Genomic DNA, 14,250 nt, shown 5'->3' with positions numbered 1-14,250 from the left:
TTGAAAACTGAAAGGAGAAAACACTAGATGAAAATGCTAGTTGGTAATTAATAGATTTTGAGATATAATTCTTAACCCCATGGGGTTCACAGATTACTCTATGGTACAGCAAAATTTGGGCTCAATTTAGGGGGAAAGCTTACATAGTTTTCATCAGCATTCATAAAATTCTCCAGGAGGTACCAAAAGATGAAGTATGACTAATCGAAGAATTTATAAAGGACAAATATATTTGACTAATTAAAACTAAAAAAAAAAAAAAGTTCTCTAAGTCAAAATGGAAAGCTTGAAAGTAAATGACAAATTGATAACATATTTGTAATAATTTGGCCAAGGGGTAATTTAGTGAGTATTTATATACTGATAAAAAATATTAACAACATAAATGATTAGTAAGTGGTCTGTAGAGGGTTCATGCTCTTTTGAATAACTCTGAAACATATCTCTGAAGTTCAATGTGAATATTAGTTCTTACAATTCAGGTATTTCTCAACACCCAATTTCCAACAACTGAAGAGACACCATACCCACAGAGACCTGAAACCTTCTTTAATCTAATCTTGCTTGTTGCAGGTTGGATAAAGCATTTTTTGATTAAAACAGGTGATAAAAACTTATAGGGAAGGGATGACAAAATAAACAAAAGGATCCGAAAGAAAAACAACATGCAGATTGAAGGTAATAAAGCAGAAAATGTTTTCATAATAAATACACTGCATATGTTAAAAATATTTGGAACAGGCATCATTGTATTAGGGGTTACTGCACTATGCAAGCATAAAACAGCCGCTGAAAGTTGACTGTGTAGGGAGGCTTTTGATTTTTGTTTATGTATTTCTGCATGATTGATATTCCTTTCTATAAAGAGTATGTATTATTTTACTGATAAGGGTCTAATTTTAAAAATGGTTCTGTTGCTAACAATATTGTTGGTTATGAGACTGCTCTTCCCAGGATATGCCAGTGTTAAATATTCATTTGCTTCCAAGAAGTTAGTGGCAAATGGAATTAGTGGGATGTTTGCAAGCACCAGTAGGATGAAAAAGGATCTTAAACTTCTGAATTTAAAAGACTAGCACATTCTTTTTTTTTTTTTCTTTTTTCTTCTTTAAAAATATCTTTATTGATTTCAGAGAGGGGAAGGGAGAGGGAGAGAGAGTTGAAACATCTATGATGAGAGAGTCGTCACTGATCGGCTGCCTCCTGCACGCCCCCGAATGGGGACAGAGGCCACAACCCGGGCATGTGCCCTGACAGGGAATTGAAGTGTGACCTCCTGGATCCTAGGCTGATGCTCAACCGCTGAGCCACGCCAGCCAGGCTGGCACATTGTTTTTTAATTTGGAAATCAATGGAAGATTGCTAATGTTTAATTTGGGCAAATAAGGACAACGGTGTTTCATACAATTCAGGAAATTTTATACCAAAATAGTACATGATTTTCAAATAAGTTGCTTTAAAATTTAAAAAACCCTACAAAATACCCTTTCATTTTTAAAATAACCTACATTACATTACCATTACTATTCTTTCCCTGGTGATCCTTGAACATGCTTACCCAATAGCATCTCTATAGACCAGAGGGTCTCTGGGCAACCTTCCAATGTTATGATTTCTCAGACAAACTGAAAACAATTATTTTATATTCCAGGTAAGGTATCAAATGTAATTCAGAGTTTTAGCACAATGAAAATGATAAAATTGAATACATCTGCTATGGAAAATGAAGCTATTAGATGTCAACTCCAATGGCACCTAAATTCAGAGCAACGCATAAGAATTCAGCATGACTAATATGATCACTCCCATATCATGCTCTCTCCCCCCAGGAAGCTCTCTACAATATCCTTTCACGTCACTTGTAAAAGTTTCCAATAGCAAAGTAACAGGCAGACTCTTCTGAGAGCCTATCTTAAATTTCACTCAATTCTCTTTCCTCCTCCCAACATTTCTTGGTTGTATACTGAGTTTTTCAGATAAAGCAGAGTACCCACTAAAGATAGAAAGATAAAATTTTTACTGTATTCTTTCTGACAGGATGAACAATTTTCATTTTGAAGTGCTACCCAACCAATTTTCAATCATATAGGGGTACGCTTCTAAATTTGTTGTAGGAATAACAAAAAATTATGGATCATTCAGGCTTTCCTCCTTTTCATTTGGCCTTCTATTACCTAGGGCTTGGCCATGATTGCAAGAACTTACTGGGTGAAAAAAGGTGAAACTTGGTTATGTTGTGATCAAATAATAACTCAGTAAAAACTCACAAAAACCGAGTATAAGTGGGACCACTTTTATATACCTCCAGTCTCAGCAAAAATGCTATTATTTCATTAATGATAGCCTACGCTTTTCTTATTTGCCATTTTCACCCTTTCCTCCCTTCCTTCACCCTCAATTTCTATCGCAATTGCCACCTTTTGTTTTGTGTTTTTCTTCCATAGCACCCACCTTCAGGTGTAGCTATGGTTGACCTACGCCTCCCTTAATTGGAAGGTGTGCTGTGTCGGGGCTCGGTTCAAAGCACATGCACACACACACACACACACACGCACACGCGTGTGCTCAGCCTGCGCCACCCCTCCCGGCAGCTCTGGCGTGGAACAAGCACATTTTGCTCATAGATGCATTCTAACCTAAGCACAGTGCCAGAGACAGACGGAATTACATCGAAACCATGACCCTAAAGATTGTAACTGTGGCTCTAAGATGTATGAACAACTTCAGAGATGTGAAGGAGTCTATTTCAAAGCAAAGGAATGATGGCAGTAAGCAAGAAGATTCTTGTGTCTCGTACACTTGCTGTCACATCCACGTGCTATGATCTTTCCTGGTTAGAATACTACTACCAGGCTTCATGGGCATATTGTTTTTCTGGGATATGCCAAGAATATAAACAATTACTTCATCTTAGTCACACATATACAAAGAATATGAAGGTGTACTTCACCTTACTTAATAAGATACATAATTATCACAAATAGAGAAAGGAAAACTTAAGCCACGATGGTAAGAAAGAACCCAATCATTAAACACAGAATGTCTTTTTTTGTGTGCTGCCGGTTCTACTCCAGGTATCAGTTTATTTCACTGTGAATTTGTTGCTTGGAGTGTTTGACACCAAATGCCATAGTCGACTTATTGATGTCAGGCTGAATAAATCTTATGCTAGTGAAGTGACATGCTTTTCAATCTGTTATTTATATTTCTCTTATTCACTTTTCTCTCATACTCATTGAAAAATGTATTGTGATTAAAACTGTTAAAATGAGAGAAATGAAAGAATGCTGGGATCAGCTAAAAACAAAAACTAGATTCTAATGTAACTAGGAATAATTACGTTCTTTTGAACAAATGACACAAAAATGTCCTAGAAGTAAAGAATTACAGGTCAAGACAATGTGGGCATAGGCAAGGCTGACTCAAAACTCAGCCTAAGATCACTTGGTATAAAAATAGGTTTGAATTTTGAACTGGGTTTCAATACAGAGCTTAGGAATATACCTGAGAATCTTCAAATACAAAAGTAGTGATATTTGAGGAAGTCATATAAATCATTTTGCAGGAATAAACTGAAATATGCTTTGATTAAAGTGATTAAGTAACAGACTGTAGTGTGAAACTATAATGGACCCTGAAAAAAGTCAACTTCTCTTATTCCAAGCAAGGAAAATTATATTTCATAGTATTTGGGGTGTTACCATAGACACTATCAAGAACAAAACTTTCCTGGCAATAAATAAAATCCACAAACCCTCAAGAGACTAAATTTTACATGCTTCTTGTAAACGAACTAGTACATTTTCTAAGTAATCTTATGGGGTAACTGCATAGAGGTTAATTTGCTATTAACACCCTATTTAAAGGACATGGCAGTAAATGAGCAATTTATAATGTAAATAAATCCATATTCTTTATTTTCTTTCTGTTATTTTAAAAATATATATAAACTGTCTCAGTCACTTACAGCAATCATGATCTTAGGGAAAAGCATTTTCTAAGGGTTAGTTAAACAAATCACTGGGGAAGCACAACCAAAACCAAAGCACAGCTAGTCATCGTAGAAGAAATTTCCTACAGGTCTTGCTGCAAGACTGTAGGCCAAGGGATCTTGTCCCATTGAGTATTTATGTTTCTTTTAATTCTCAGAATCCCATGGGAAGAACAAAGGGTACCTATTTCAAAAAATGGTGCACAGTCTACCCAGGAATTCAGGTAAGAAGCTAGAGCTCAGCCATGAGGTTTTCCTCTCCCCTGTGGCACACCATCTATTCACTCCCCGTTGGCGGGACCTGAAAAACGCACATCAGACCTCTCCACGTCTCTATCCCCATTACCATCACCTCGACCACGCTACTCTAACCTCTTCCAAACTATCTTCCCAAAAGGTTTACCTCCACATTCCCATGCCAGTACTTCTCCAAGGAGAAGCTGGAATAATCTTCAAAATATTTAATCAAGTCACGTCTCCCTCCTTAAAAGACTCCATCAATCTCTATCCTGCTTACTTACTATGATGCCCTCTGTGATCTGGACTTTTCCAACCCCTCAGCCCACACTAGTCATATCTATCTTTCCATTTCTCAAATCCAGTAATCTTGTTCCAACCACATGGTCTTCCCAACTCGCTCCTCCCTCTCCCTGGAACCCAGTCCAGTTCCTTACAAGGCAGGCTCCTTCTCACATTTCAGATCTCAGCTAAAATGTCACTTTCTCCGAGAGGTCTTTCCTTGACCACTGTATGTCAAATAGCTCCATTACTCTACTTTATGTATGTTTTCCCCCGTTCTTATCATTTGCTTTTTTACAGAATGTCCGGCTAAACAGGATGAAAGTTCTACATCTGTCAGTCCAGCCCACCAATCAATTCACAATGTGTACTAACCATTGGTACGTCTGTTGAATGAATGAATGATTCCATCTAATGTCTATAAGCACCACCCACATTCTCTTCATACGTCTTCCAGAGATGAGAAAAACAAGATGAGATTCGAAGTTTCCTTCCAAAATCCCTTCTTATGCACCTACTTTATTTTTTTTCTTTTTGGACTTAAACCGGGAGAAGCTTCGTACCTTGTATTTTTCTCAGAGTGGCATAACAGTTTATTGAATTCTCATGTATCGTGTCCTTTGAGATAGGATTCTTGTCAAGATGGTAGAGAGGGCAGCGTATCATAGATAATGATATAATTGCTATGAAATTAATTACATCCGGGAGGACACTGCAAATGTCTTTTCCACCTCCAACTTTTAAGCATTACTGCTTATGTTAAATCACAAATGAGATATTTATAACATGAGACATTTCTAACATATACCATAGAACACTTGAAAATGACATCTGACCAGCCATACAAGGAAAAAGTCTGGGGATTGCAACAAAACTGAGTACTCTTCTTAAGAAACAATCTTAATTATTACAGTAATAAGAGCAAAATGCTCTCAGAGAAGAATCTATTTTTAAAAATACAGCTAAGCAAAAAGAGGCTGATAACAATGACCTAATAACTTCTCTGTCCTCAGTTGAGTCCCTGGGCAGTGCAACTATCCATCAAGTTCCTCAGTCTCATCATCTCAGGAAGGAGATGAAAAACACTGGCTAAATGTCAAGATAATACAAGGTGAATGAGCCTGTGGACCAGGGCTTTTCCAGTGATACAGGACACCTTTGGAAGTTGCATTGTTTTAAACCATTAGTTAAGGTACAAAGTTGAGTCCAGTGAAAGTTGGCTTCCAAATAATTTGAACTTGAAAAGTGTTAGAGGACACAGTGTATTGTCTGTGTGTACGTAGACATAACAAAGCTATTTTCATGCACAGTCCTGGCATAAGGCCCGTGGTAACTGCTCTGTGGGTCTGGTTACAATTATTTCACTATAGGGAATATTCCAGGACAGTACATCCCTTCTCTGTCCGCTCGGCCTCCAGTGGAAATGTGTGCTGTTCTTACCTCACAAACCTTCTTTTCAGCTCTCCTCACTGATTACATTTTAATTCTCCTCAAGCTATACATCCCAACCACTCATGCCAGAAATCTCAGCTCAAGTCTAAACCCAACCTACGACGTTATAATAGACAAGAAACGAACAGTACATGAAAGGAAGTAAGTGTGGGAAACAAGTATTACTTGGGATAACTTCCTTACCCTTGTAATTATACAAAATCCAGGCTTCCATGCCTGTATTCTCACTATTTGTACATGTACTTAAAAAAAAAATATTGATGAAATAAAGAAAACTCTCCTAAAAAAAGAAAAAAAGAGCTGGTACATTGACATGCTGCTATTTTACCTCAAAATCAAATGTATTTGTGCTCCCTGCCCACTGCAACTTTTCATACAGCTGAATGTGGCCCTTGGGAGAGATTTTAATGGAACATTTGATACTGAAATGTGTTTTTAATTAAAACAAAACAAAGGAGATAAGAACAGTTTACAAGATATCAAGACTAAGATGCTAATTCCAATATTTAGAAATGTTTAGGTCTACCAAGTCCTTCCTAGGTGGCCACCCTCCAAGATGGTTAGTTCCAGGACTTTGAAGCCTTCAATTAGTGACTTGGACTCAGCTTTTTAAAAAGTCCAGACTTGCTCTCAACTGTCCTAGGAATTAACTTCTCACAGTAATTGTATTCCCAGTATCTCTGGCATTTCCCCATATTTCCCCACATTGGACATGGACATAGATAAGAGAGACATTACAATGAAACGAGAAGCAAAGACATAAAGGGGTCGATCAATGGGAACCACATAAAGTACATATAGGTAGGCTTTTCTTAGGTTTTTACGAAATGCAGATGGTAAGTTTAATTTCCCAAGAAAAGACTATTTGGGGACAGTTTTTTGAAATCAACAGTAAGCGGTGTGAATCATCCTATGGCTCAACATGTCTTAATTCTTCACACTTTGACCTTTCCATGTCTGGAAGTATCCCTTTCACTAAAGATCAAAGGTAGAAGAACTTCTCTTGGGAGCTAAGGGAGGAAACAACATCATGTCTTTATTTTACCCAGGTTAAGCCGAGTTCTAGAGAATGGTAAGTAAACAGGGTAGGAGGTGAGCTGAGGCAGTGCAGGGAGGTCACTAATCATTTAGAGGAACCGAAAGGTAAAAATAATCAATACATATAAAATTGAGCAATTCTATGAATTTCATTTCCCCTGTACAAAAATAGGAAGGTTGGACTAGATGGACTGACTTAACGTTTGTTTAGAATTTACCTTGTTCAAAACATTGTGCTGAGGTGTCATGAGATATATAAAAGTGCTGTGGCACCAATGTTCCAAGTTGGGTTACTGGGGTTATTTCTATTTTCACCCAAGTCCTGCACTCTCCACTACCTTTTCCCCCAAACTATCTCATTGACTTTCTTAAATGATTTGTGTATATGTGAAATGTACACTAATATATCCTTGTTAGTGTAAACCTGCCTCCCTAAGGTGATCCTAAGACCCTTTGAAGGCAAGTGATATATTTTGCAAATATATGAATTATGCCTTGACTAATTCACTTAGCTCCTAGCATGATGCTTAATTTTTAAAAAATGTACAATAGATATCTTTATGTACACATAAATAAAGACTGTGAGGTATAATCCTTAGTCTCTAGGAGTTTAAGCCTCGTTTGGAAGATAATCCATAAACACATCTGTAGCTCAATAACAGAAATTGTCTAAATTACCAGAAGTATAATCTATGTTCTACATATACCTATATAGTACATGCTATAAATCAGTGGTAACAGGACTACTGAAATAGGAGAAAATAGAGACTAATAAGAAAGTAAATAAGTCTACCTAGAACTGCGTGTGCACGTATGTATATACTGCATAACATAACATAACAGGGACAGGTACTGTTTAATAGGTTCCAGGTGTGTTTCTAGTACAGAATAACAACTGCCACCCCAATCTGTTTATTTGCTAAATTTAGATCAAGGTATATTAGACCTTCTCAAAGGAAGGTATCCTATTCCTATATCCCCTGAGATATGAAATTTGAGGCAAAGGCTTTTGGGTCACTTAAAAACAAGGATTTGTGGAAGATTCTTTATATCGATACTTTCTAAGTCCTAAATAATTTCAGAAGTTTCTACCCAACTCACTCCCTTTTATTTACCATTCACAATGCAATATTTCATGATTGCTGAACCTATATTGTTCAATTTTCCAATGAGAGACTATTTGCAATTCCAGGCCAAAAGGTTTCTTTGGTGAACTTAAAATTTTAATTTCCTGAGCTAATGCTGATAATTTAACATATAAAATACTCTACTAAAATTGCTCTTCTTTGCTAATGGCCGCAGACTCAGATGAGGAAAACTTTCGGTAAAACATAGTTTATGATTCTCAACACTTATGCATGTAAGTTATTTCAACTGTATTTTACAAACCATTTTATATGAAACATCATTTGCTAGCAACTTTTTTTTCTTTCCACACGTCTAGAGTACTGGTGATATAAACTAGCCTTGCAAATGTGACTTGACATTCTTCTAGGTTGCTCATCTAAAACTATTAGTCATGTTTCATTTAAGAAAACTGTACCCAGACACTCACTTTATTTGAATTTTTTGAGTTATGCTATAAAAAAAGACATCATTACCAAATGGTAATTGGTTCCCTCATAATCACTGATTATATATTCCCTATTCATTCAGCTGGGAAACCAGAAATTACCTAAAGTCCACAAAATCTAAATAATTGAAATATTATAAGCCTCTCAACCAATACATATGTGATGAGGGTACCCCAACACACAAACACTTTTCTTCTCCTCCGAGATGACAATATTTTCTCTTATTCTGAAATTGCTCATGGTTTTTAGAAGGGTAAAGGATTTAAGACTTTCTGCACCCAGGAAACATCTTTGGGAGCAGGAAGAAATTGCTTAATTGACAAACTGAGGCAAAGTTCATGATTAGACTGTCAGAGGTGGCTGTAGAACTTAAAACGGCTCCAATCCAGGAAAAAAGGGAAAGGAGGCAGATTTTTAGAGGAACTAAGAATCCTTGGGAGTAGCACACTTTTACCCAAGTACCCGGGGGGGGGGGGGGGGAGGGTCACAGTGGAATTTGTTGCAACACATGTCCTTACATACCCCATAGGAAAGGACGGCCTGGGAGTCCTAGCAGCTGTCACAGCAGAGGTAATTCATGACCAAACTTTTGTTGAGCCCAGATAAGAGATCTGGATACTTTAAGCTTATCTGTTTCTATGTTTTGTATTTGTTTTCTTTTCTCTTAGTTTCCTAAGAAGGTTTTTTGGAAAAGTTCTGACCTTAGGGGAGCAAGAAGAATTAGAATGGCAGGGAGGCCCTGGCCGGTGTGGCTCAGTTGGTTGGGCGTTGTCCCATGCATCAGAAGGTTGCCGGTTCGATTCCTGGTCAGGGCACATGCCTGGGCTGCAGGCTCAGTCCCCAGTAGGGGGTGTGCAGGAGGCAGCCCATCCATGTTGCACTCTTACACTGATGTTTCTCTCCCTCCTTCCTCTCTAAAAATCAATAAACTATATAAAGAAAAAGAAAGGAAGGAAGGAAGGAAGGAAGGAAGGAAGGAAGGAAGGAAGGAAGGAAGGAAGGAAGGAAGGAAGGAAGGAAGGAAGGAAGGAAGGAAGGAAGGAAGGAAGGAAGGAAGGAAGGAAGGGGGGAAGGAAGGAAGGAAGGAAGGAAGGGGGGAAGGAAGGGGGGAAGGAAGGAAGGAAAACACAATGGCAGAGAGGTCAACGGTTGCAATGCATTCCAGGTAGGATCCCCCGTCTTCTGATACAGGTAAATCAGCTGGTGTAGGCAAGCTCCTGGGGACAAGGCCAAGGATGTGGGAGTTTCCCCTGAGCAAATTCTCGAATCTACTGATATGAGGGGAAACAATGCATTTCTCCTTTTGCAAGAATAGCTGGGACACACAGTACACTAAGGACTGGCAGCCCCTGGGTGCAGCTTTTCACCCGAACACTCCCTCTCACTCACTGACTCACGTGGCCTGCGCAGGGGCACATATCTGAAGGGCTGGCAGTGTCCTGAGCCATGGTTCTGCCCAGCTGCGGCTTTCTCTCCTCTCTCCTTACAAGGGAGTACCTTGTAGATCGGGCTGTTCAACGTCTGAGAGTAAAGGTTGAAGCTCAGAATGCCAAGGTTAAGTGTTGAGAAGTATCAGCGTAAGCGGAGATCGCCAGGGGTGGGGCTGGGCGATGGGTGAGGCATCTCCCCAGGGTTGGGCTTAGCTCAGAATGACTGGACCTCGGTTCACTGTTATTGGAGAGCCTCACTACAATCTCCTGGTTTTACATCGTTTTCACTCAGGCCCCTGCTTACTGATCCTAGTGGAACATCAATGCCTGAACCACTCTCAGTTCTCCGACCTCTTTCCCCTGACGTTCAGCTTCACTTACAAGCAAAGATTGGCCTGTAGCACAAAACGATGGAGTTACAAGAAAAGATTTATTGTTTCTCATTTTATCGGATGATTTACCCTGTACTTTGGCCCGGCTATTGAACTAGACTATTTAAAATCTTAAAGTACGGTGGATTTTCCAGGTAAACTGTATCTTGGGACCTTCCCTCCACCCATCACAGTTTTGGCAAAAATCAATCTTAAAAAATGTTCAAAATGCAAGGGAAAGAAAACAGATGCAGCCTCTTGGTGTGTTCCCAGCCCCCAAATGACCTTATCCAACTGAGTGGGCCGTTTGAGGAACAGAGCAAGGATTTTTCATCTGAACTTAAAGAGTGGTCAAGATAATTACTAAACACACTAGGGCTGTAGTAATATCTCAAGAAACTGAGTATCATACAGCCACAGTTACTGTACAAAGTTACCAAGTTTGAGATTATATCTTTTTTGAGGGGAACGGGGAAGTGCAGGAAGAATTCCCAATTTTTTCCCTTCAATATTTTGTGGACAGGAAGATGTTCCAGAAAAACAATCTAGAGTTTCAGAATGAAGATGATATATTCCTCAAAAATCCAGTTTACAGTCACCAAATTAAAAACACAGACACTTAATCCAGACATCTGCTGTCAGAATAGTCCAGTGAAAAGTTGTAAAGTGAGAATGTAACAGGGTAAGCGCCAGATCCTTGCTCAAACCAAACTGTTAACACTTTAAAAGATATAATATATTGAAACGATTTAATATTTAACCTCGTCAAAAAGAAAGAAATAGAAACGTTCATGGGAATCAAATGATATGACAACTGCTATGGTCTAAATATCTGTGCCGCCCCCACCCCCCTAATTCATATGTTGATGATGATAGGAGCTGGGGCCTTCGGGAGATAGTTAGGTCACGCAGGGGGAGCCCTATGAATGGGTTTAGCGCCTTTACAAGAGAGAACCCAGAGAGCTCCCTTGCCCCTTCCTTCTGTTACATGAGGCCATCTAGGAAATGGGTTCTCACCAGACACCTCCTGGCATCTTAGTGTTGAACTTCCCAGCCTTCAGGCTGTGAGAAATAATGTTTGTGGTTTATAAGCTACTCAGTTTATGTGATTTTGTTATAGCAGCCCAAAAGGACTAAGATAAGATATTCCATATCCAAAGCCTATGCTGGTCTACCCGTCTCAGTCCAAGGAGTTACACAATTTAGCAACTTACTGTATCCGTATTACATTAAAGGCCTAACTGCCTTACAGAGGGGCGGCTGGAAAAGTTGCAAGGCCACCTGTGTACTAAGAATAAGAAGTACCTTTCTGCTATAATACCCAAGTATGTTCTGATTGTTGTATTCTTTTCCTGTCACCTGCTCTGGTTCTACATCAGGGTACACTAGATGGAAGAATATTTTCATTCCTCCCTAGGGCAGGGGCGCAAGGCTGTATTTGGAAAAGCACTCCTATCATTACTTCAATTCTGTGTTGTTACGATATTCTTGTAAGGAGAGCCTCTGAGTGCAGGCCCATAATCCCTTTTCTAAAGTCCTTGTACCAAATGTATTTAAAATTCAGACTTTTTTTTCAGATAGCCGTCTACAGCATGTATTATACAAACCTCCAATGAGTTCTGAGTCAGTGCTTCATAATCAAATACACAAATATTTCTGCAGCAAAATATAGGCATTTTCACAATAAATACTGTCAATAGCCTCAAATCAAATCAGGGCATGCTTTGCCATTAAATGAGTTTTGGTGTTAATTTTGCAAAAGAACCTTCAGTGTTCTGGGCATTTGGATTTTGAAATGGAGAGTAAGAGTGTGGATTTGCACTGGGTTTTCAAAGAGCTCAGATAAATCAATCTACTGGTGCTTAGAGAAAGAAGAGATGGGACGCGTTACAAATAACCTCAGGGGGCCTTTCAAAGGGATCTTCAGACACAGAATTTGACTACATTAAACGGGATTTAAGGTAAGTGGGTTGTCCTTGTTCTGGGGCTCCTGTCACATCACCTTGAACTCTTCTGTCCCCCAGACTGTGTCTGTGATGGTACCGTTGTCATGGAATCGGATCTGCAGGGAAAGGGCCCAGAAGTGGGCAGGCCTGACCACTCTGAGACTCACAGGAACATTCCCAGACTAGAATGAAAACCCTGACAAGGCAAGAGTGTTGGAGCCAACTGGCATGCTTGCACATGACTCCATGATAAAGTAATGACACAGTTTGATTTTTTAGGGAATATGAAAACCAAAAATAAAAAGGTTGCCTTTTTCCTTAATATAGAAAAAACATTTTTTTAAAGCCCTAATCTCTGAAGTTTTCGAGTTGGGATTGGGAAGATTATATTCTGGGTTGTGCTAGGGATTATACACTAGGGACTAGGTAAATTGTCCCTGAGATAAGGGGTTGTCGCCAGTGGAGACAGATGGAGATAAAGGCTTACTTGGCTTCCAGGGCCAGTGCGATGATGCCCGCAGCCATGGGGGCCGAGGCTGACGTCCCGGTGTGGTTGTCCGTGCACCGCTGCCTCAGGTCCGTGGTGATCTAGAAGACAGAGCGGGAAACTTTAGGGTTATGGGTTCAGTGTGAATCACATGCAAGTAGGAAGAAATTTACTAATTTACTTATAAAAGCAGAATGGAGGGGTGATGAAATCGTTGTTTTCAATTCCTTGTTCCTGGGCTCCTATGACCATATCACTTCCAGAGAATCGCCTTTGCTAATCGACTTTGTAATTCAACTTTGCGGGGGAGGAGGGCTGGGAACTGGACTAGGGGAAGCCTTTGACCTAAAACCTACGGGTTGGGCAAGTTGCTCCTTAAGTGTTATGCCCTAGACATCTCACTTGCCTCACCCTAGTCCCAGCTCTAGTTAAAGCTAAAGTTCTTTCATAACCCCAATATTTTTAATAATCTACACGTGCTCGACCAGCAACCAAACACTGAGTTAGGCACTGGTAGCACAAGGAACAAAAGCACACAGTCTCTCCCCTGCCCTCTGAGCACTGTCATGTTGGGGGAGTCGCAGGTTTTTAGCAAAAGGTATGCTCTGTCACAGACGGAACATTTGCTTACGAACATTTTAGAATTCATAGAACTGTTACATGGAAGAATAAGGATTTCTCAAAGATCTAACATGAATACTAAAAACCAGGTTCAACCCAGAGCTCTTGATATGAAATTACAGTGCTAAGTGCATGCTTGTATGTCATAGAAGGAAATTAGCTATTTCTCTATTTTCTTTAATCAAAATGTGAGAACTACATCACTGTTTCCTCTTGGATTGAATGTGGCTCAGACATTCTCCTTGGCAAGACCATTTCACTAAGGCAAAAAAAAAAAAAAAAATTAATTCACATTCTCCTTAACAAGAGAAATTAAACACTATGGGATAAGATTTTGAGAACTGCTGTAATATCTAAAATTTTTTAAATCCCTGCGTCCTGACAAGCATCCATTTTTGCCCCTTGGGGCTAATATCACTCCTGCTGGGAATGCACAAGGCTTGTGAGACGAGCTGGTAGCCTCACAGCAGTTATTGGAGACATCAGTAAAGCTTTCTTTAGCATCAAGACAAATATATTCTCCATATTTTATAGGTAGGAAAACCGAGGTGGAAGGTCATCAGCAAGGCGTAAGAGGAGAGGCAGCTGAAAACGAAGCCCTGTTGTTATAAGGTGCATCCTTTAGGAAGAGTGTGAAGATTAGGAGATCTGGAAAGAAATTGGAGCTTCATGGGAAGAAGGAGCTGAGTAACTCCCTAGAAATAAATCCTCCCCTAAAAGTCCTTCAGTGTGACCTGAGGACGTCTGAGTGGACTCTTGTTAGTTGCTTTGGACCTAGACTGACGTCCAGACTGACTGAGCCCCACAAGAGGCCATCAGTT

General features: G+C 39.5%; 1 protein-coding gene across 2 annotated transcripts in view; it reads right to left on the bottom strand.

Moving 5' to 3' along the window:
• Positions 1–14,250, bottom strand: part of PCSK5 (proprotein convertase subtilisin/kexin type 5) — a 381,372-nt gene that overhangs the window by 191,516 nt on the left and 175,606 nt on the right. For both annotated transcript variants that reach the window (XM_087822706.1, XM_016222840.2), the window contains exon 9: positions 12,809–12,909. In XM_087822706.1, coding sequence (XP_087678832.1) covers positions 12,809–12,909 — 101 coding nt within the window. The remainder of the gene's footprint in view (positions 1–12,808; positions 12,910–14,250) is intronic.

The sequence above is a fragment of the Miniopterus natalensis genome, chromosome 12 (assembly GCF_054644295.1).
Source record: "Miniopterus natalensis isolate mMinNat1 chromosome 12, mMinNat1.hap1, whole genome shotgun sequence".
NCBI lineage: Eukaryota > Metazoa > Chordata > Mammalia > Chiroptera > Miniopteridae > Miniopterus > Miniopterus natalensis.
This window is presented reverse-complemented; position numbering and strand designations above follow the sequence as displayed.